This window comes from Pleurodeles waltl, chromosome 8 (genome assembly GCF_031143425.1).
Source record: "Pleurodeles waltl isolate 20211129_DDA chromosome 8, aPleWal1.hap1.20221129, whole genome shotgun sequence".
Classification (NCBI taxonomy): domain Eukaryota; kingdom Metazoa; phylum Chordata; class Amphibia; order Caudata; family Salamandridae; genus Pleurodeles; species Pleurodeles waltl.
Window position 1 is genome coordinate 1,419,751,161 of NC_090447.1, and position 24,584 is coordinate 1,419,775,744.

A 24,584-nucleotide genomic window follows, 5' to 3' on the forward strand; every position below is an offset into this window, starting at 1 on the left:
TGGGTCTTCCCTCCTGCAACTCTGCGTGGATCATGCAACACCGTTGGTGGTCTTGAGTGGTCCCCTCTACCAGCTGTCTGATTTTGGAGATGGCAAGTCTTTGCCTCTCCTTGAGGGTGGTACCCCTGTGCACGGTAACTCTTGCAGCTACCAAGGCTTGTTGGCTCTTCTTCCAAGGGATCTTCAGGCTCTGTGTAGCCCCAGCCTCCAACGCTCTTCTCTGCAACACGTGGTCTCCTGCCTGCTGCTCCAGCGACGTGAGACTCCTTTCCAGGTGTTGTGAGTGAGTCTCACTGCGACTCCTGTGCCTGCTGCCTGTGAGTTGCCTGTGGGGGCTGCATCCACAACTTCTTGTTCTCGTGTCTGCTGGGGGACGCCTGGAACACCCCTCCATGGGTTGAGTCGCCTCGGACCTTCCTGGTCCCCAGCAGCTCTGCAAGTCTTCTTCTGCAACCTTTCCCTTTGCTAAGGCTTGCTGATGTTTTTCCACACCACTGACAGACTGCAACTCTTCTTTCGACGTGGGAAATCAACTGCATCACTTCTGGAACTCTTCCTCTGCGACCTGGTACTGCAACTCCAGAAGGGTGGGTAGTGGCTCCTGCCCCAACTGGACTCTCCAACTTGAAATAGACTCGGTCCACTTCATTTGCAGGTCCTCTTCTGTCTGGATCCATCTTCTGTTTCTTGCAGTCTTCCTTGGCTCTTGCATAGTCCTTTTCTAAAGTTTCTCTGTGGGTTTGGGAAAAACCAGAAACTTACCTCTTCTCTCCCGGTCGCTACTAGTTTCTCCAGCTCCCCTTTACACATTCCACTTACAGGGTGGGGGCTCCTCATTCGCATTCCCTTTTTTTTAGTGTATGGTTTGGGCTCCCTAGGGTCACTGTTGTCTGTTGCTATTGCACTGTTTTCTATTGCTTTCTATGGTCCTTCCTGACAACTAATGCATGTATACCAGTGTGTTTACTCGCTTGCTAATATAGTATTGTCTAAATAGTATTTGAGTATTTGTGTCACTAAAATAAAGTACCTTTATTTTTGTAACACTGTGTGGTTCTTTCATGTGTGTAAGTGCTGTGTGACTATAACTGGTATTGCGTGAGCTTTGCATGTCTCCTAGACAAGCCTTGGCTGCTCATCCACTGCTACCTCTAGAAAGTCTGGCTTCTAGACACTGACTACACATCACTAATAGGGGATACCTGGACCTGGTATAAGGTGATAATACCATAGGTACTCACCACATTCTAGGCCAGCTTCCTACAACAGGTACTTGCACCCTGCCCTCTGGGCTAGGAGTGCCTGCCATAGGAGTGACTTACATTGACCTGTAGTGAAAGTGTCCATGCACCTTTTCACGCTGGCTGCAATGGCAGGCCTGCAGACACATTCTGCATGGGTGGTATAATACATGCCACAGCCCTTGGGGAACCCCTGGTGCCCCAGTGCCCTGGGTACCTAGGTACTATATATTAGGGACTTATATGGGGGCATCAGTATGCCAATTGTGGGGTGTACTAAGTAAGGAACAACCAGCTTTAGAGGGAGAGAGCATAGTCACTGGGGTCCTAGTTAGCAGGAACCCAGTGGACACAGTCAAAACACAATGCAATAGGCAAAACTGTAAAACAAAAAACTTCGTACTTGTATAGCGCGCTACTCACCCGTTAGGGTCTCAAGGCGCTGTACGCATACCGCTGTGGAACCCCTCCTGGCTTTTCCCTGTGAGGTGCCCACTCCTGGGCAACCTCCAAGGTGAAGCCAGGCATCCCAGCGCTGTTGGGGCCGTTGTGGAGATTAAGCAAGCTATTGCCCAGAGTTACAGAGTGGGACCCATGAATTAGATTAGGCACCGATGCGAGAATTATCAGGTCCGAGGAAATTGAGCTCAAGATCCGCCGAGGCGGGAATTGAACCCTGGTCCCGGGCCAGATTTCTGCATCAGGGTCTGCCGCTCTAACCATTGAGCCGCACTTCTCCACTAAGGTGGGTAACCTTGCCAAAAGAAGGTACTTTCCTGCACACATTACATGTGTCCTTTACAGCCGTGTCTGTCGCGCCAGTGGTCTCAGTAACAAGGGTCATCTCCAAGATCTAGTGTTGTTGGACCGCCCTCTGCAATGGTGAGATCCCTCCAGCCTCTTCAATGGGCGACCCTTTCAGGACCCTGTGCCTCAAATCACTCTCATTACAGATGTATCACAGACAGGTTGGGTAGCTCACCTCAACAACCTCACAATACAAGGTATATGGGGATCCCATTTAACAAGCTTCTCACATCACCTACTTGGAGTTACAGGCAGTCTTCCTAGCAGCCAATGCCTTTCTACCACAACTCTCCCACAAAGTGGTTCTACTCCATATCGACAACTTGACAGCCATGTATTACCAGCAGAAACAGTGGGAGTGATGTTCTTCTCAGGTGTCCCCTTTTTGCTCAGACAATCTGTAAATGGGCAGTTCAGCAGTGCATCCCCTTAGTGGCAGACCATCCCCCAGGCATGAACAACCAGTTTGCAGACCTCCTCAGCAGGATGCAGCAACAAGTCCACGAATGGGAACTCCACCCACAAGTCCTTCACCAGTGCTTTCAAAGTTTGGTAACACCACAAATAGATCTCTTCGCCCTTGCAGAAATTCAAAATACCGCAGGTACCTATACCCCTATGTAAGGAAATGCCTCCTTGGCATGGTTGCCCCCTGACTTTTTGCCTTTGCTGATGCTATGTTTACAATTGAAAGTGTGCTGAGGCCTGCTAACCAGGCCCCAGCACCAGTGTTCTTTCCCTAACCTGTACTTTTGTATCCACAATTGGCAGACCCTGGCACCCAGATAAGTCCCTTGTAACTGGTACTTCTAGTACCAAGGGCCCTGATGCCAAGGAAGGTCTCTAAGGGCTGCAGCATGTCTTATGCCACCCTGGAGACCTCTCACTCAGCACAGACACACTGCTTGCCAGCTTGTGTGTGCTAGTGAGAACAAAACGAGTAAGTCGACATGGCACTCCCCTCAGGGTGCCATGCCAGCCTCTCACTGCCTATGCAGTATAGGTAAGACACCCCTCTAGCAGGCCTTACAGCCCTAAGGCAGGGTGCACTATACCATAGGTGAGGGTACCAGTGCATGAGCATGGTACCCCTACAGTGTCTAAACAAAACCTTAGACATTGTAAGTGCAGGGTAGCCATAAGAGTATATGGTCTAGGGAGTCTGTCAAACACGAACTCCACAGCACCATAATGGCTACACTGAAAACTGGGAAGTTTGGTATCAAACTTCTCAGCACAATAAATGCACACTGATGCCAGTGTACATTTTATTGTAAAATACACCACAGAGGGCACCTTAGAGGTGCCCCCTGAAACTTAACCGACTATCTGTGTAGGCTGACTAGTTTTAGCAGCCTGCCACAAACCGAGACATGTTGCTGGCCCCATGGGGAGAGTGCCTTTGTCACTCTGAGGCCAGTAACAAAGCCTGCACTGGGTGGAGATGCTAACACCTCTCCCAGGCAGGAATTGTCACACCTGGCGGTGAGCCTCAAAGGCTCACCTCCTTTGTGCCAACCCAGCAGGACACTCCAGCTAGTGGAGTTGCCCGCCCCCTCCGGCCAGGCCCCACTTTTGGCGGCAAGGCCGGAGAAAATAATGAGAAAAACAAGGAGGAGTCACTGGCCAGTCAGGACAGCCCCTAAGGTGTCCCGAGCTGAGGTGACTCTAACTTTTAGAAATCCTCCATCTTGCAGATGGAGGATTCCCCCAATAGGGTTAGGATTGTGACCCCCTCCCCTTGGGAGGAGGCACAAAGAGGGTGTACCCACCCTCAGGGCTAGTAGCCATTGGCTACTAACCCCCCAGACCTAAACACGCCCTTAAATTTAGTATTTAAGGGCTACCCTGAACCCTAGAAAATTAGATTCCTGCAACAACAAGAAGAAGGACTGCCTAGCTGAAAACCCCTGCAGAGGAAGACCAGAAGACAACAACTGCCTTGGCTCCAGAAACTCACCGGCCTGTCTCCTGCCTTCCAAAGAACTCTGCTCCAGCGACGCCTTCCAAAGGGACCAGCGACCTCTGCATCCTCTGAGGACTGCCCTGCTTCGACGACGACAAGAAACTCCCGAGGACAGCGGACCTGCTCCAAAAAGACTGCAACTTTATCCAAAGGAGCAGCTTTAAAGAACCCTGCAATCTCCCCGCAAGAAGCGTGAGACTTGCAACACTGCACCCGGCGACCCCGACTCAGCTGGTGGAGAACCAACACCTCAGGGAGGACCCCCGGACTACTCTACGACTGTGAGTACCAAAACCTGTCCCCCCTGAGCCCCCACAGCGCCGCCTGCAGAGGGAATCCCGAGGCTTCCCCTGACCGCGACTCTCTGAAACCTAAGTCCCGACGCCTGGGAAAGACCCTGCACCCGCAGCCCCCAGGACCTGAAGGACCGGACTTTCACTGCAGAAGTGACCCCCAGGAGTCCCTCTCCCTTGCCCAAGTGGAGGTGTCCCCGAGGAAGCCCCCCCTTGCCTGCCTGCAGCGCTGAAGAGATCCCTTGATCTCTCATTGACTTCCATTGCGAACCCGACGCTTGTTCTAACACTGCACCCGGCCGCCCCCGCGCCGCTGAGGGTGAAATTTCTGTGTGGGCTTGTGTCCCCCCCGGTGCCCTACAAAACCCCCCCGGTCTGCCCTCCGAAGACGCGGGTACTTACCTGCTGGCAGACTGGAACCGGGGCACCCCCTTCTCTCCATTGAAGCCTATGCGTTTTGGGCACCACTTTGAACTCTGCACCTGACCGGCCCTGAGCTGCTGGTGTGGTAACTTTGGGGTTGCTCTGAACCCCCAACGGTGGGCTACCTTGGACCAAGAACTGAACCCTGTAAGTGTCTTACTTACCTGGTAAAACTAACAAAAACTTACCTCCCCCAGGAACTGTGAAAATTGCACTGTGTCCACTTTTAAAATAGCTTTTTGTGAATAACTTGAAAAGTATACATGCAATTGAAAAGATGCAAAGTTCCTAATGTACTTACCTGCAATACCTTTCAAACAAGATATTACATGTTAAATTTGAACCTGTGGTTCTTAAAATAAACTAAGAAAATATATTTTTCTATAACAAAACCTATTGGCTGGATTTGTCTCCGAGTGTGTGTACCTCATTTATTGTCTATGTGTACGTACAACAAATGCTTAACACTACTCCTTGGATAAGCCTACTGCTCGACCACACTACCACAAAATAGAGCATTAGTATTATCTCTTTTTGCCACTATCTTACCTCTAAGGGGAACCCTTGGACTCTGTGCATACTATTCCTTACTTTGAAATAGTGCATACAGAGCCAACTTCCTACATTGGTGGCAGCGGTGGGATACAAGACTTTGCATTTGCTGGACTACTCAGCCAATACCTGATCACACGACAAATTCCAAAATTGTCATTAGAAATTCATTTTTGCAATTTGAAATTTTTCTAAATTCTTAAAAGTCCTGCTAGGGCCTTGTGTGTTAAGTCCCTGTTTAGCATTGTCTTTTAGAGTTTAAAAGTTTGTTAAAGGTTTGAAATTAGATTCTAGAAACAGCTTTAGATTCTTTAAAAAGACTTCCAACTCTTAGCAAAATAATGTCTGATACAGAGATGAATGTGGTGGAACTCGACACCACACCTTACCTCCATCTTAAGATGAGGGAGCTAAGGTCTCTCTGTAATATCAAAAAAATAACCATTGGCTCCAGACCTACCAAAATTCAGCTCCAGGAGCTGTTGGCAGAGTTTGAAAAAGCCAACCCCTCTGATGATGACATCACAGAGGAAGAAATTAGTGACTTGGAGGCCAATGTCCCTCCTCCAGTCCTAAATAGGGAGAACAGGACCCCTCAAGTCCTGTCTCCAACTGTGTTAGTCAGAAATAGTGAGTCCCTCACAGGAGGGTCCCACATTTCTGAAATCACTGAGGATGCTCTCAGTGAAGATGACCTCCTGTTAGCCAGGATGGCCAAAAGATTGGCTTTAGAGAGACAGCTCCTAGCCATAGAAAGGGAAAGACAAGAGATGGGCCTAGGACCCATCAATGGTGGCAGCAATATAAATAGGGTCAGAGATTCTCCTGACATGTTAAAAATCCCCAAAGGGATTGTGACAAAATTTGAAGATGGTGATGACATCACCAAGTGGTTCACAGCTTTTGAGAGGGCTTGTGTAACCAGAAAAGTGAACAGATCTCACTGGGGTGCTCTCCTTTGGGAAATGTTCACTGGAAAGTGTAGGGATAGACTCCTCACACTCTCTGGAAAAGATGCAGAATCTTATGACCTCATGAAGGGTACCCTGATTGAGGGCTTTGGATTCTCCACTGAGGAGTACAGGATTAGGTTCAGGGGGGCTCAAAAATCCTCAAGCCAGACCTGGGTTGACTTTGTTGACTACTCAGTGAAAACACTAGATGGTTGGATTCAAGGCAGTGGTGTAAGTAATTATGATGGGCTGTACAATTTATTTGTGAAAGAACACCTATTGAGTAATTGTTTCAATGATAAACTGCATCAGCATCTGGTAGACCTAGGACCAATTTCTCCCCAAGAATTGGGAAAGAAGGCGGACCATTGGGTCAAGACAAGGGTGTCCAAGACTTCAACAGGGGGTGACCAAAAGAAAGGGGTCACAAAGACTCCCCAGGGGAAGGGTGATGAGACAACCAAAACTAAAAATAGTAAAGAGTCTTCTACAGGCCCCCAAAAACCTGCACAGGAGGGTGGGCCCAGAGCCTCTTCACACAACAATGGGTACAAGGGTAAAAACTTTGATCCCAAAAAGGCCTGGTGTCATAGCTGTAAACAGCATGGACACCAAACTGGAGACAAGGCCTGTCCCAAGAAAGGTTCCACTCCAAACTCCCATCCAGGTAACACTGGTATGGCTAGTCTCCAAGTGGGATCAACAGTGTGCCCAGAGCAAATCAGGGTCCACACTGAAGCTATTCTAGTTTCTGAGGGTGGGGTGGATTTAGCCACACTAGCTGTCTGGCCGCCTAACATGCAAAAATACAGACAGCAACTCTTAATTAATGGGACTAGAATAGAGGGCCTGAGGGATACAGGTGCCAGTGTCACCATGGTGACAGAGAAACTGGTTTCCCCTGGCCAATACCTGACTGGAAAAACTTACACAGTCACCAACGCTGACAATCAGAGAAAAGTACATCCCATGGCAATGGTTACTTTAGAATGGGGAGGGGTCAATGGCCTGAAACAGGTGGTGGTCTCCTCAAATATCCCAGTGGACTGTCTGCTTGGAAATGACCTGGAGTCCTCAGCATGGGCTGAGGTAGAACTAAAAACCCATGCAGCAATGCTGGGTATCCCTGAACTGGTGTGTGTGAAAACAAGAGCACAATGCAAGGCACAGGGTGAACAAGTAGAGCTGGAGTCTGGAAGAATGGCCCAGCCTACCAAGAGAACAGGAAAGTCAGTTGGGAAACCAACTACAACACAGCAAAAGAAAGGGAACCTCTCTTCTCAGGAAGAAGTTCTGCCCTCTGAGGGAACTGAGCCTTTGGAGCTTGAACCTTATCAGGTTGAGCTCTTAGGCCCAGGGGGACCCTCAAGGGAGGAGCTGTGTAAGGGACAAGAAACCTGTCCCTCTCTTGAAGGCCTTAGGCAGCAAGCTGCTGAAGAGTCCAAAGGCAAGAAAAATGGAACACATAGGGTCTATTGGGAAGATGGACTCCTGTACACTGAGGCCAGAGACCCCAAACCTGGTGCCACTAGGAGAGTGGTAGTGCCTCAGCTGTTCAGGAAGTTCATCCTAACATTGGCCCATGACATTCCCCTTGCTGGACATTTGGGACAAACCAAGACGTGGGAGAGGTTAGTCAACCACTTCTACTGGCCCAATATGTCCAACATGGTTAAGGAGTTTTGCCTCTCCTGCCCCACCTGTCAAGCCAGTGGTAAGACAGGTGGACATCCAAAGGCCCCCCTCATTCCACTTCCAGTGGTGGGGGTTCCCTTTGAAAGAGTGGGTGTGGACATAGTTGGTCCACTGGAACCTCCCACAGCCTCAGGAAATATGTATATCCTGGTAGTAGTGGATCATGCTACCAGGTATCCTGAAGCTATTCCCCTTAGGTCGACTACTGCCCCTGCAGTAGCCAAGGCCCTCATTGGTATCTTTACCAGAGTGGGTTTCCCTAAGGAGGTGGTGTCTGACAGAGGTACCAACTTCATGTCAGCATACCTAAAGCACATGTGGAATGAGTGTGGAGTGACTTATAAATTCACTACACCATACCATCCACAAACTAATGGCTTGGTTGAGAGATTCAACAAGACATTAAAAGGCATGATCATGGGGCTCCCAGAAAAACTCAAAAGGAGATGGGATGTCCTCTTGCCATGCCTGCTTTTCGCTTACAGAGAGGTGCCACAGAAGGGAGTAGGATTCTCACCCTTTGAACTTCTGTTTGGTCATCCTGTAAGGGGACCACTTGCCCTTGTTAAAGAAGGCTGGGAGAGACCTCTCCATGAGCCTAAACAGGACATAGTGGACTATGTACTTGGCCTTCGCTCTAGAATGGCAGAGTACATGGAAAAGGCAACCAAAAACCTTGAGGCTAGCCAACAACTCCAGAAGTTTTGGTATGACCAAAAGGCTGCACTGGTTGAGTTCCAACCAGGGCAGAAAGTCTGGGTTCTGGAGCCTGTGGCTCCCAGGGCACTCCAGGACAAATGGAGTGGCCCTTACCCAGTACTAGAAAGGAAGAGTCAGGTCACCTACCTGGTGGACCTGGGCACAAGCAGGAGCCCCAAGAGGGTGATCCATGTGAACCGCCTTAAGCTCTTCCATGACAGGGCTGATGTCAATCTGTTGATGGTAACAGATGAGGATCAGGAGGCAGAGAGTGAACCTCTCCCTGATCTTCTGTCATCAGACCCAAAAGATGGCACAGTAGATGGAGTGATCTACTCAGACACCCTCTCTGGCCAACAGCAAGCTGATTGTAGGAGAGTCCTACAACAGTTTCCTGAACTCTTCTCCTTAACCCCTGGTCAGACACACCTGTGTACCCATGATGTGGACACAGGAGACAGCATGCCTGTCAAGAACAAAATCTTTAGACAATCTGACCATGTTAAGGAAAGCATCAAGGTGGAAGTCCACAAGATGCTGGAATTGGGAGTAATTGAGCGCTCTGACAGCCCCTGGGCTAGCCCAGTGGTCTTAGTCCCCAAACCTCACACCAAAGATGGAAAGAAAGAGATGAGGTTTTGTGTGGACTACAGAGGGCTCAATTCTGTCACCAAGACAGATGCCCATCCAATTCCAAGAGCTGATGAGCTCATTGATAAATTAGGTGCTGCCAAATTTCTAAGTACCTTTGACTTGACAGCAGGGTACTGGCAAATAAAAATGGCACCTGGAGCAAAAGAAAAGACAGCATTCTCCACACCTGATGGGCATTATCAGTTTACTGTTATGCCCTTTGGTTTAAAGAATGCCCCTGCCACCTTCCAAAGGTTGGTGAATCAAGTCCTTGCTGGCTTGGAGTCCTTTAGCACAGCTTATCTTGATGATATTGCTGTCTTTAGCTCCACCTGGTCCACCTGAAGAAGGTTTTGAAGGCTCTGCAATCTGCAGGCCTCTCTATCAAGGCATCCAAATGCCAGATAGGGCAGGGAACTGTGGTTTACTTGGGCCACCTTGTAGGTGGAGGCCAAGTCCAGCCACTCCAACCCAAGATCCAGACTATTCTGGACTGGGTAGCTCCAAAAACCCAGACTCAAGTCAGGGCATTCCTTGGCTTGACTGGGTATTACAGGAGGTTTGTGAAGGGATATGGATCCATTGTGACAGCCCTCACTGAACTCACCTCCAAGAAAATGCCCAAGAAAGTAAACTGGACTGTGGAATGCCAACAGGCCTTTGACACCCTGAAACAGGCAATGTGCTCAGCACCAGTTCTAAAAGCTCCAGATTATTCTAAGCAGTTCATTGTGCAGACTGATGCCTCTGAACATGGGATAGGGGCAGTTTTGTCCCAAACAAATGATGATGGCCTTGACCAGCCTGTTGCTTTCATTAGCAGGAGGTTACTCCCCAGGGAGCAGCGTTGGAGTGCCATTGAGAGGGAGGCCTTTGCTGTGGTTTGGTCCCTGAAGAAGCTGAGACCATACCTCTTTGGGACTCACTTCCTAGTTCAAACTGACCACAGACCTCTCAAATGGCTGATGCAAATGAAAGGTGAAAATCCTAAACTGTTGAGGTGGTCCATCTCCCTACAGGGAATGGACTTTATAGTGGAACACAGACCTGGGACTGCCCATGCCAATGCAGATGGCCTTTCCAGGTTCTTCCACTTAGAAAATGAAGACTCTCTTGGGAAAGGTTAGTCTCATCCTCTTTCGTTTGGGGGGGGGTTGTGTAAGGAAATGCCTCCTTGGCATGGTTGCCCCCTGACTTTTTGCCTTTGCTGATGCTATGTTTACAATTGAAAGTGTGCTGAGGCCTGCTAACCAGGCCCCAGCACCAGTGTTCTTTCCCTAAACTGTACTTTTGTATCCACAATTGGCAGACCCTGGCACCCAGATAAGTCCCTTGTAACTGGTACTTCTAGTACCAAGGGCCCTGATGCCAAGGAAGGTCTCTAAGGGCTGCAGCATGTCTTATGCCACCCTGGAGACCTCTCACTCAGCACAGACACACTGCTTGCCAGCTTGTGTGTGCTAGTGAGAACAAAACGAGTAAGTCGACATGGCACTCCCCTCAGGGTGCCATGCCAGCCTCTCACTGCCTATGCAGTATAGGTAAGACACCCCTCTAGCAGGCCTTACAGCCCTAAGGCAGGGTGCACTATACCATAGGTGAGGGTACCAGTGCATGAGCATGGTACCCCTACAGTGTCTAAACAAAACCTTAGACATTGTAAGTGCAGGGTAGCCATAAGAGTATATGGTCTAGGGAGTCTGTCAAACACGAACTCCACAGCACCATAATGGCTACACTGAAAACTGGGAAGTTTGGTATCAAACTTCTCAGCACAATAAATGCACACTGATGCCAGTGTACATTTTATTGTAAAATACACCACAGAGGGCACCTTAGAGGTGCCCCCTGAAACTTAACCGACTATCTGTGTAGGCTGACTAGTTTTAGCAGCCTGCCACAAACCGAGACATGTTGCTGGCCCCATGGGGAGAGTGCCTTTGTCACTCTGAGGCCAGTAACAAAGCCTGCACTGGGTGGAGATGCTAACACCTCTCCCAGGCAGGAATTGTCACACCTGGCGGTGAGCCTCAAAGGCTCACCTCCTTTGTGCCAACCCAGCAGGACACTCCAGCTAGTGGAGTTGCCCGCCCCCCTCCGGCCAGGCCCCACTTTTGGCGGCAAGGCCGGAGAAAATAATGAGAAAAACAAGGAGGAGTCACTGGCCAGTCAGGACAGCCCCTAAGGTGTCCCGAGCTGAGGTGACTCTAACTTTTAGAAATCCTCCATCTTGCAGATGGAGGATTCCCCCAATAGGGTTAGGATTGTGACCCCCTCCCCTTGGGAGGAGGCACAAAGAGGGTGTACCCACCCTCAGGGCTAGTAGCCATTGGCTACTAACCCCCCAGACCTAAACACGCCCTTAAATTTAGTATTTAAGGGCTACCCTGAACCCTAGAAAATTAGATTCCTGCAACAACAAGAAGAAGGACTGCCTAGCTGAAAACCCCTGCAGAGGAAGACCAGAAGACAACAACTGCCTTGGCTCCAGAAACTCACCGGCCTGTCTCCTGCCTTCCAAAGAACTCTGCTCCAGCGACGCCTTCCAAAGGGACCAGCGACCTCTGCATCCTCTGAGGACTGCCCTGCTTCGACGACGACAAGAAACTCCCGAGGACAGCGGACCTGCTCCAAAAAGACTGCAACTTTATCCAAAGGAGCAGCTTTAAAGAACCCTGCAATCTCCCCGCAAGAAGCGTGAGACTTGCAACACTGCACCCGGCGACCCCGACTCAGCTGGTGGAGAACCAACACCTCAGGGAGGACCCCCGGACTACTCTACGACTGTGAGTACCAAAACCTGTCCCCCCTGAGCCCCCACAGCGCCGCCTGCAGAGGGAATCCCGAGGCTTCCCCTGACCGCGACTCTCTGAAACCTAAGTCCCGACGCCTGGGAAAGACCCTGCACCCGCAGCCCCCAGGACCTGAAGGACCGGACTTTCACTGCAGAAGTGACCCCCAGGAGTCCCTCTCCCTTGCCCAAGTGGAGGTGTCCCCGAGGAAGCCCCCCCTTGCCTGCCTGCAGCGCTGAAGAGATCCCTTGATCTCTCATTGACTTCCATTGCGAACCCGACGCTTGTTCTAACACTGCACCCGGCCGCCCCCGCGCCGCTGAGGGTGAAATTTCTGTGTGGGCTTGTGTCCCCCCCCGGTGCCCTACAAAACCCCCCCGGTCTGCCCTCCGAAGACGCGGGTACTTACCTGCTGGCAGACTGGAACCGGGGCACCCCCTTCTCTCCATTGAAGCCTATGCGTTTTGGGCACCACTTTGAACTCTGCACCTGACCGGCCCTGAGCTGCTGGTGTGGTAACTTTGGGGTTGCTCTGAACCCCCAACGGTGGGCTACCTTGGACCAAGAACTGAACCCTGTAAGTGTCTTACTTACCTGGTAAAACTAACAAAAACTTACCTCCCCCAGGAACTGTGAAAATTGCACTGTGTCCACTTTTAAAATAGCTTTTTGTGAATAACTTGAAAAGTATACATGCAATTGAAAAGATGCAAAGTTCCTAATGTACTTACCTGCAATACCTTTCAAACAAGATATTACATGTTAAATTTGAACCTGTGGTTCTTAAAATAAACTAAGAAAATATATTTTTCTATAACAAAACCTATTGGCTGGATTTGTCTCCGAGTGTGTGTACCTCATTTATTGTCTATGTGTACGTACAACAAATGCTTAACACTACTCCTTGGATAAGCCTACTGCTCGACCACACTACCACAAAATAGAGCATTAGTATTATCTCTTTTTGCCACTATCTTACCTCTAAGGGGAACCCTTGGACTCTGTGCATACTATTCCTTACTTTGAAATAGTGCATACAGAGCCAACTTCCTACACCCTAGTCCAATGGCAATGCTCTATGGATGGATTAGTCAGGGATATTTGCTTACGCTTTTCCGCCTCTCCCACTCATTCGGTCTCTAGTTAGCAAACTGAGACAAACCTCACTCACAATGATCCTTGTAGCTCCCACATGGGCATGTCAACCTTGGTTCACAACACTGCTGGATCTGTGTCTACTTCCTCACAAGAAACTCCCCAGAAGGCCTCATCTTCTTTCTCAAAGTCAAGGTCAGATCAGACATCAAGACCCCAGAACGCTCAATCTTGCGCAATGGCTCCTGAAGGCATAGAGTTTGGTTATTTGAATCTTCCCTCGGAATGTATGGAAATTCTTAAGGAGGTGTGTAAACCTACAACTAGACAGTGTTATGCAGTAAAATGGAAATGTTTGTCTGCTACTGTCAACCTAAATGCATTGATCCACTCAAAGACTCAGTTCAAGACCTTGTTTACTATCTGCTGCATTTGCAATTGGCAAACTTAGCATACACATCTATTTGTCTTCATTTGGCAGCTATAACTGCTTACCTCTACAACAGACAGCATATCACTTTGTTTAGAATCCCAGTTGTCAAAACCTTCAAGACCTCTAAAGGGTCATTTCACCCATGGTTCCCCCAGTGCCATTCTGGAACCTGAATTTTGTGCTTATTAAGCTCATGGGAACACCTTTTGAGCCTATGCATACCTGTCCTTTACATTGCTTTCCTGGAAGGTACCTTTTTGTTTAATAGCTATCATGTTTTCAAGCAACTCTAACTCCTACAGGCTAGCCACTGCTTACTTTGGGGGGGGGGGGGGGGGGGGGGGGGGGGGGGGAGAATGCTTTACTGTCTATGCAAAGCTTGTGTATCTACAGCCACACATGCCATTGAACACAAAAGGAAAATGTCACTTACCCAGTGTACATCTGTTCGTGGCATTAGTCGCTGCAGATTCACATGTTGTGCATAGTCCGCCGTCTGGTGTTGGGTCGGAGTGTTACAAGTTGTTTTTCTTCGAAGAAGTCTTTTCGAGTCCCGAGACCGAGGGACTCCTCCTCCTTTGTTCCATTGTGCATGGGCGTCGACTCCATGTTAGATTGTTTTCCCCGCAGAGGGTGAGGTAGGAGTTGTGTATGTTAGTAATAGTGCCCATGCAATGGAATGAATAAGTATGTACCAACTAAGGTTTAAGTAATATATTTACAAATGTACAAATGTTGAAGATAACTTCCAAACGGCTAAAGGCTCCCGGGGAGGCGGGTGGGCACATGTGAATCTGCAGCGACTAATGCCACGAACAGATGTACACTGGGTAAGTGACATTTTCCGTTCTGTGGCATGTGTAGCTGCAGATACACATGTTGTGCATAGACTAGTAAGCAGTTATCTCCCCAAAAGCGGTGGCTCAGCCTGTAGGAGTGGAAGTAGTCTGAAATAAAGTTCTTAGTACGGCTTGACCTACTGTGGCTTGTTGTGCGGATAGCACGTCTACACAGTAGTGCTTAGTAAATGTGTGAGGCGTAGACCATGTGGCTGCCTTACATATCTCGTTCATTGGAATGTTTCCTAGGAAGGCCATGGTAGCGCCTTTCTTTCTGGTTGAATGTGCCCTTGGTGTAATGGGCAGTTCTCTCTTTGCTTTAAGGTAGCAGGTTTGGATGCACTTAACTATCCATCTGGCTATACCCTGTTTTGATATTGGGTTTCCTGTATGAGGTTTTTGAAATGCAATAAACAGTTGTTTTGTTTTCCTAATTTCTTTTGTTCTGTCAATGTAGTACATTAGTGCTCTTCTGATGTCTAATGTATGTAGTGCCCTTTCAGCTACTGAGTCTGGCTGTGGGAAGAACACTGGTAGTTCTACCGTTTGATTTAAGTGGAACGGTGAAATAACTTTTGGTAAAAATTTTGGATTGGTTCTTAGGACTACCTTATTTTTGTGTATTTGAATAAAAGGTTCTTGTATAGTAAACGCCTGAATTTCACTTACTCTTCTTAGAGATGTGATGGCAATGAGAAATGCAACCTTCCACGTTAAGAATTGCATTTCGCAAGAGTGCATGGGTTCAAAAGGTGGGCCCATGAGTCTTGTTAAGACGATGTTGAGGTTCCATGAAGGAACAGGTGGTGTTCTTGGTGGTATAATTCTTTTCAGGCCTTCCATAAACGCTTTAATGACAGGTATCCTAAATAGTGAAGTTGAATGGGTAATTTGCAGGTATGCAGATATTGCTGCGAGGTGTATCTTTATGGAAGAGAAGGCTAGATTTGATTTTTGTAAATGTAGCAAGTATCCCACTACATCCTTTGGAGATGCATGTAATGGTTTAACTTGATTATTATGGCAGTAGCAAACAAATCTTTTCCATTTGCTTGCATAGCAGTGTCTAGTGGATGGTCTTCTAGCTTGTTTTATGACTTCCATACATTCTTGGGTGAGGTTTAAATGTCCGAATTCTAGGATCTCAGGAGCCAGATTGCTAGATTCAGCGATGCTGGGTTTGGATGCCTGATCTGTTGTTTGTGTTGTGTTAACAGATCTGGTTTGTTGGGCAACCTGACATGGGGTACTACTGACAGGTCTAGTAGTGTTGTGTACCAAGGTTGTCTTGCCCATGTTGGTGCTATTAGTATGAGTTTGTTTTGACTCAATTTGTTTACTAGATATGGAAGGAGAGGGAGAGGGGGAAAAGCGTACGCAAATATCCCTGACCAGTTCATCCATAGAGCATTGCCTTGAGACTGCCTGTTTGGGTACCTGGATGCGAAGTTTTGGCATTTTGCGTTCTCCTTTGTTGCAAATAGGTCTATTTGAGGTGTCCCCCAAATTTTGAAGTAAGTGTTTAGAATTTGGGGGTGAATCTCCCATTCGTGGACCTGTTGGTGATCTCGAGAGAGATTGTCTGCTAGTTGATTTTGGATCCCTGGAATAAATTGTGCTATTAGGCGAATGTGGTTGTGAATTGCCCATTGCCATATCTTTTGTGCCAGGAGGCACAGCTGTGTCGAGTGTGTTCCCCCCTGTTTGTTTAGATAATACATTGTTGTCATGTTGTCTGTTTTGACAAGAATGTATTTGTGGGTTATGATGGGTTGAAATGCTTTCAACGCTAGGAATACTGCTAACAATTCGAGGTGATTTATATGCAGCTTTGTTTGATGTACGTCCCATTGTCCTTGGATGCTGTGTTGATTGAGGTGTGCTCCCCACCCTGTCATGGAAGCATCTGTTGTTATCACGTATTGTGGCACTGGGTCTTGGAAAGGCCGCCCTTTGTTTAAATTTATACTGTTCCACCATAGAAGCGAGATGTATGTTTGGCGGTCTATCAACACCAGATCTAGAAGGTGACCCTGTGCATGTGACCACTGTGATGCTAGGCACTGTTGTAAGGGCCTCATGTGCAGTCTTGCGTTTGGGACAATGGCTATGCATGAGGACATCATGCCTAGGAGTTTTAATACCGTCTTTGCCTGTATCTTTTGTGTTGGATACATGGCTTGTATAACCTTGTGAAAATTGTGAACCCTTTGTGGACTTGGAGTGGCTATTCCCTTTGTTGTGTTGATTGTCGCTCCTAAGTATTGCTGTGTTTTGCACGGCAGAATGTGAGATTTTGTATAGTGTATGGAGAAACCGAGTTTGTAGAGGGTTTGTATGACATAATCTGTGTGGTGTGAACACTTTGTGAGGGAGTTGGTCTTGATAAGCCAATCGTCTAGGTACGGGAATACGTGTATATGCTGCCTTCTGATGTGTGCAGCTACTACTGCTAGGCATTTTGTAAATACTCTTGGTGCGGTTGTGATACCGAACGGCAACACTTTGAATTGGTAATGTATTCCCTTGAATACGAACCTTAGGTATTTCCTGTGCGAGGGATGTATCGGTATATGGAAATATGCGTCCTTTAGATCTAAGGTTGTCATGTAGTCTTGTTGCTTTAGCAGTGGTAACACGTCTTGTAGCGTGACCATGTGAAAGTGTTCTGATTTGATGTAGGTGTTTAGTGTTCTGAGATCTAGGATTGGTCTCAGTGTTTTGTCCTTTTTTGGTATTAGAAAGTACAGTGAGTAAACTCCTGTGTTTATTTGTGTACATGGTACCAATTCTATTGCATCCTTTAGCAGTAACGCTTGAACTTCTAGTTCTAGAAGGTCTAAATGCTGTTTTGACATATTCTGTGTTTTTGGTGGGACATTTGGAGGGAGTTGGAGAAATTCTATGCAATAACCATGTCGGATAATTGCTAAGACCCAAGTGTCTGTTGTTATCTCCTTCCAAGATTTGTAAAACTGACTTAGTCTTCCCCCCACTGGTGTTGTGTGAAGGGGTTGAGTGACTTGTGAGTCACTGTTTGGTTGCAGGGGTTTTTGTACTTTGAATTTTTCCCCGGTTTCTAGGGAATTGTCCTCCTCTATACTGGCCCCGAAAGCCTCCCCTTTGGTACTGTCCCTGGTAGGTAGACGGTGTAGATTGTGAGGTGCTTGCTTGTGTGGCTTGACCCCGAAACCCCCCTCTGAAGGTTGTTTTGCGGAAGGTGCCGAAAGTGCCTCTGCCCTGCGGGGAATAGAGTGCGCCCATGGCCTTGGCTGTGTCCGTGTCCTTTTTCAATTTCTCAATTGCCGTGTCCACTTCGGGTCCAAACAATTGTTGTTCATTGAACGGCATATTGAGCACCGCTTGCTGTATTTCCGGCTTAAAGCCAGATGTGCGCAACCATGCGTGCCTTCTTATGGTTACTGCGGTATTTATTCTTGCCGCTGTGTCCGCTGCGTCCATAGAGGAGCGTATTTGGTTATTGGAGATGTTTTGTCCCTCCTCAACCACTTGTTTTGCCCGTTTTTGAAATTCTTTGGGTAGATGCTCGATGAGATGCTGCATCTCGTCCCAATGGGCTCTATCATATCGCGCTAGGAGCGCCTGAGAGTTCGCGATGCGCCACTGGTTTGCAGCTTGTACTGCGACCCTTTTCCCAGCTGCGTCGAACTTGCGGCTCTCTTTATCTGGAGGTGGTGCATCGCCTGATGAGTGCGAGTTGGCTCTCTTGCGAGCTGCCCCTACCACGACTGAATCTGGTGGCAGTTGTGAGGTGATAAAAGCAGGGTCCGTGGGCGGTGCTTTATATTTTTTCTCCACCCTTGGAGTAATCGCTCTACTTTTGACAGGTTCTTTGAAGATCTGCTTTGCGTGCCTTAGCATTCCTGGAAGCATAGGTAGGCTTTGGTAGGAGCTATGGGTGGAGGAGAGGGTGTTGAAAAGGAAGTCCTCCTCGACAGGTTCTGCGTGTAACGACACGTTATGGAATTCGGCTGCCCTAGCTACCACCTGTGCATACGCTGTGCTGTCCTCAGGTGGTGAGGGCTTGGTAGGGTACGACTCGGGACTATTGTCTGATACTGGGGTGTCGTATAGGTCCCAAGCGTCCTGGTCGTCTTGGCTCATGGTGGTATGAGCCGGTGAATGTGACGGAGTCTGTGCCGGTGAAGTGTGAGTTACAGGTGGAGGAGAGGGTGGCGGAGTTACCTTCTTCACCATTTTTTGTGGTGTTTGTTCTTGTGTTTGGAACTCGAGTTTCCTTTTTCTCCTGATTGGGGGAAGAGTGCTGATCTTCCCTGTCCCACTTTGTATGTAGATCCGCTTTTGTGTGTGGTCTACATCAGTGGTCTGTAACTCTTCTTCAAATCTGTGTCTGCGCATTTGAGAGGACAGTGATTGTTCCTCTGTATATGAGCTGGCAGTTGGTTCGGTTGCTGGTCGTTTTGGCACCGAAACTGTGTCTCTGCTTGTTTTCGGCTCCGAAGAGAATTTTTTTCTTTTTCGGCGTCGAGCTTTCTCGGCGTCGATCTTCCTCAGTGCCGCTGTCTCTGCGTCGAGCAGCTTCGGTTCCGCTGTCTCGGCGTCGATCTTTTTCGGCAGCACTTTCTCGGTCCCGAGATTGCTGCGTGCCTGTGTCTCGACCCGAGTCGGACGATCTCAGCACCAGTTCGGCCTTTTTCGGTGCTGATGGACGGTCACCTACTTTATGGGTTGAGCCATGGCCTGTTGGCAGTGGCGTCCCCTGGGCCTTGTCTGTTTTCTTGTGTGGTGCTTGCTTCGACGTCTTACTCACGGTTTCTTCGACGTCGAATTCCTCCGAGTCCGATTCATGGATGGAGAAGGCTTCCTCTTCTTCTCCTTGTCCCTCGAACTCTCGGTGTCCTGTCGGCGTGGACGCCATCAGCAATCTTCTGGCTCGCCGGTCACGGAGCGTTTTTCGGGACCGAAACGCACGACAGGCCTCACACGTTCCTTCCTTGTGCTCGGGCGACAGGCACAAGTTACAGACCAAATGTTGGTCTGTATATGGATATTTATTGTGGCATTTAGGACAGAATCAGAACGGGGTCCGTTCCATCAGTGTCGATGTTACACGCGGTCGGGCCGACCAGGCCCCGACGGGGGATCGAAATTACCCCGAAGGGCTACCGGAGCTCTTCACGATTCGGTGTCGATTCTATTCTTACCCGATACCGAGCGAAACAATACCGACGTAGTTTTCCGAAGTTAAGACTATCTTTCCGTCCCGAAACCCGGAGCGAAAAGGAACACGTCCGAACCCGATGGCGGAAAAAAAACAATCTAACATGGAGTCGACGCCCATGCGCAATGGAACAAAGGAGGAGGAGTCCCTCGGTCTCGGGACTCGAAAAGACTTCTTCGAAGAAAAACAACTTGTAACACTCCGACCCAACACCAGACGGCGGACTATGCACAACATGTGTATCTGCAGCTACACATGCCACCGAACTGTTACTTACCCAGTAAACATCTGTTCGTGGCATGTAGTGCTGTAGATTCACATGCGCCCTCACTTCTTCCTGGACCCCGTAGCCTTTGTTGTTGCATTATTATATAAATATTCTATGTATGTAAATGCACTGCATGGACATCACTTTCGCTTTACTCTTTTCATTCCGTACCTCACCCAACTGCTGGAAAATAATCTAACAAAGGACTCGATGCCCATGCCCAGTTTCACCAATAGGAGTTGTCACTTGATCTTGTTACTCAAAAAGATTGTTCGAACAAAAACTACTTGCAGCACTCCAGGCTCAACACTAGATGGCAGACTTATGCAAAGCATGTGAATATACAGCACTACATGCCACGAACAGATGTCTTCAGGGTAAGTAACATTTTCCCTTAGAATCTTTCTGTTATGGGTACAAAACTAGATTTCATTATTGATTGTGAATCCTTTTTAAAGTTATGTATTTTTCAAGCTCAGCATAGTTGTTTTGAATGCCTGAGAGCTTGTTATATTTATATACTGTTTTATTTGTAAGTAACTACGCCAAATTGAACATTTGAGACAAATGAAGTAAGCCGCGCTCTTAATTTGTTAACTTGATTTCTGCCTACAGATACCTTCTTTTTAAATAGGATGGCAGGTAACCTATCCAGCATGAAAAAGGAAGAGGATCAAGGATTGTGTACTCTTTGTGTTAAGGTAAAAACACTATCTAAAAATTTGATGCATCTCTTATGGCCATTAGATGTGAGCAAGTCTCTAAATTTAAAAGAAGAGTCCAGTCAGAGTTAGGCTGGCATCTGGCTTAGCGACAAGAGAGTTAGAGCAGTCACACAAACTACTGTCAGTCATTCAACAGATGGCATCTAAAGCTATGTTCCCTTTAAAATTAAAATTAAATGTTTTTCCTTGTAATACCTTAGGAGAATATGCTATATTGAGTAACATTTAACATAATATTATAATTCCCAATTTGTACTTTCTAACATAAACTTGGAAAGAATACCTGGACGTCTTTAATTACATTTTAACTGTGATTAATATTGGTGGCCAAACATTTTGTTAAGTATGGCTGTCATGTAATCCAGCCAGTAGCTGTGAAACCAGATTTTAAATCCGGTTATCCACTGCTACTAAATCATGGCAGTGGAAATTAAAAGTGATTTTCCACTGGTCTGACTTCACAAGTGGCAGACAAAGACGTGTTCTGTATGGCTGTCCCATAACTCCTCTACCACTGCTCAGCTGATGGGTCGAAAGGGAGAGGAAATGACTGTGCCATGCATAGCATGATATTGTAAATAGGTAACTAGATATAGTGAATGTTTGCCTCCTCTGGGTTCTGAGTGATATTACCAAATAATAATTCTGTATTTTATAAGTGGAGCAGTGTTTCACCTTTTTAAACTATATGGGAATGGCGTTTTTTGTTACGAGTGTCCCTAGAATGATGTACTTGACTTGTCAGTGCTTCCAATTTGTCAGTTGAGTACAATCGGGTGCATTATACACAGTCTCACAATTTGGAATATTGTGTAAACTGTGATTTTAGAACAGCTTTTCTCTTCCCATAGTTTGCTATCTAGCCACATGAACTGTCTCCTCTTTGTAGGCTACTTGCGATAAGTCTAACCACTGCCAATTGCACAGTGTAGCACTCCAACACATCGTTGTTTTGCTCACCATGCCATTTCAGTTTTGACCTAGCCATCAGGGGCGTAGGTTCAGAGGGTTGTATGGGGTGTTACAGCCCACTAATAAATGTATGTTTGGCCTGTGTGACTGTAGATGCACATGCTCTGCATACTCGTGCCGTCTAGTGTTGGGTTTGGAATGTTGCAAGTTGTTTTTCTTTAAAGAAGCATTTTCGAGTCACGGGATAGAGTGACTCCTTCTCAGTGATACTGTACATGTGCAACAGTTCCTTAGTCAGATTGTTTTCTCTCTGGCTTTGGGTTCAGACATGTGTATCTTTACTCTCTTTCGACTCGCTCGGTTCAAAACCTTTCTTTCCGTCATCTTCTTTATCAATGGTATTGTTTCTCGATCCCGTATTTTCATCAACGTGCTCGACTTAACTCATCAGTCTGAGCACCGACCCCTGTAGCCTCTGGGGCTACCCTGCACTTTTGGGTCTACCTCAGCATGCGGCACTGACCAGTATGGTGGGCTGATGGAACAAACATTGTTTAGTTTCTGCCCTCTGTGCCATGCAAAATTTCCCCACACTGACCATCATTTCATGTGTAACCTGTGCCTCTCCCCCGACAAACCAAGAAACAACTTGCGACGCCTACAAATCCTTCTGGTCGAAGAAGATACTTTGGGACCAATGAGCTCGACAGCTGGAGATGGCGCATAGAACTCTAGGCGGCACTCCGACAGCTTTGGAAAAGAGCACTAGCAGGAGGAGCTGGAACAAGAGGAGGCCTTCTTCATCCAGGACTCCGACTTTCGGTCAGATATTGAAAGCCACGAGGTGACTTCAGCACAGCCCGTAAGTACCATGGCCCTACCTGTCCACCCTAAGACTGCTAAAAATCCCATTAAAGAGGTCGCTGGACCGCCACTGCCACCAGGCCATGACCAGCTCCCAAAAAACTGCTTTTGCTGCCCCGCCTTCCGGCTCAGCTCTGAAAATAAATAATACCACAACATTGTCTTCAGCATCTCCCTCCAGCTTCTCAGTACGAGATATCGTTGCCATTTCAGTCTGGACTTCGGCACCGACTACTTCTGCTCAGAGCTGTACAACTTCCACCTCTGCTTCTGTGCTGACAAAAGGACACCAACCGAAAACTTTGGTGCTGAAAACAAGGTAGCCAACACCTTCGGCGCAGAAAGACCCCATCTAGTCTTCAGCTACGCCATCACCCGTTGATCCTATTTTTTAGAAGATGGATGCTCAACAGTGCCACCTCCATTTCCAGGAGGGTACAGCGCACATTATTGCTTCCACCTTTGCTCCCCCCTCTGCTTCCCCCCCCCCTGCTATATTGAAGAGGCTTTCGACACTGCTCCACTTCCAAAGAAGGTCACCAAGGAAAGGCTACTAGCACACCTCACAAGACTTCTCTTCTCCCTCCTCCTCCTCCTTCTCCTGATTCACCATCTCCACCTCTTCCACTTCCTGCTTTTCCTCCACCTCCTCATTCACCTGCCTCACCTGTTGCAGGAGATCTGACACCTCAGGGTTTTATACTGGGGGATAATGGCTGGGACACACGGATCCAGATCCATGGGACACAAATGACCCTGAGCTTATTTTAAGTACTGACCCAGATTTTTACCCCGCATGACCCTCCCCACAACAGGATAGTACATCCTACCAGCAGGTAGTAACTCGGAGGCAGCCACCTTCCATAATGTTGAGCTGCACAGGGACCCCATCTAGCAGGATCTCTGTTCAGTTACATCCACACATGCTTTATCATGCAGCAGAAATCATAAAGAACCTGTCCGCTTTAGGGTCATCCCCCCTAGAGTAAACAAGAAATATAAGCCTGCTCCCCCGACCCGCTATACGTCAGATCCCAGGTCCCTCCAGGCTCTATTGTGGCCACCACTGCACAAACGGACCAATAGCTGGGCCACAGAGGACTCTCCTCCTCCTCCAGACAAGCAGAATAAAAAGCTACATGATGCTGGCAAATTGGTGGCTGCACTGGCAGCCAATCATTGGCATATTGCCAATTCAGAGGCCTTGCTGGTCAGATACGACCGGGCTCACTGGGATGAGATGGAGGAGCTCCTCCAATTTCTCCCGGATGAACACTGCGAAAGAGGGCAGCAGATTGTTGCAGAGGGGCAAACAATCACAAACAACTCCATCCGCTGTGCCTTAGATACTGCAGACACAGCTGCACGCTGTATTAACACTAGTGCGTAGGAGGCATGCGTGGCTTTGATGCTCTGTGTTCAAACCAGAGGTCCAGCAAGTGGTGCTTAATATTCCCTCAGCAGAGGGGCACCTTTTTGGCCCTCAAGTGGACTCCACTCTTAAGGAGCTGTAAAAAGATAGACACTGCAAAAGCCATGGGTGCTTTTCAGTCCCCCTCACAAGAGGCCACTTTTCGTTGCCCACCACATTCAGAGGTGGTTATAAATCTACAATCTCAAAGGCATCTACTTCCCATTTTAGACAGCCTTCAGCCTCATATTCTAGGCTGAAGGCCGCAGGCTGCCTCTGTGCCTCAGGGGAGCCTACAGAGGCAGTAATAACCGAGGCAGAAGTAAGAGCGCTACTACCCAAGGCTCTACCTCCACAGCAAAACAGTGACTACCTATATCTCCCTCCACCCCCGCACCCTGACCCGCACTCTACAGCTATCCGGGGACAACTTCAAACTTTTCATACAGAATGGGTCAACTTCACTATGGAGTAATGGGTCCTTTCCATTATCCAACATGGTTACTATCTGGAGCTCATTACCACTCTCAAAACATTCCCCTCGCTCTCACAGGCTATCCCACGAACACCTCACCCTTCTTAAACAAGAGCTACAGTCCCTTCTTCTCAAAGGGGCCTTCTTCCCGGTTCCATTATAACACCAGGGATCAGTATACTCCTTATACTTCCTGATCCCCAAATAGGACGGCTCTCCGGCCTATTCTGGACCTCAGACCTTAAAACAAATACATTCTCTCAGAACACTATCACATGGTCTCTCTTTCAGACGTTATCCCACTT

At 48.0% G+C, this 24,584-nt stretch overlaps 1 protein-coding gene across 1 annotated transcript in view; it reads left to right on the forward strand.

Annotated features, from left to right (window-relative positions):
- Positions 1–24,584, forward strand: part of LOC138248710 (E3 ubiquitin-protein ligase TTC3-like) — a 1,210,547-nt gene that overhangs the window by 225,901 nt on the left and 960,062 nt on the right. The window contains exon 8 of the mRNA XM_069202542.1: positions 20,508–20,593. Coding sequence (XP_069058643.1) covers positions 20,508–20,593 — 86 coding nt within the window. The remainder of the gene's footprint in view (positions 1–20,507; positions 20,594–24,584) is intronic.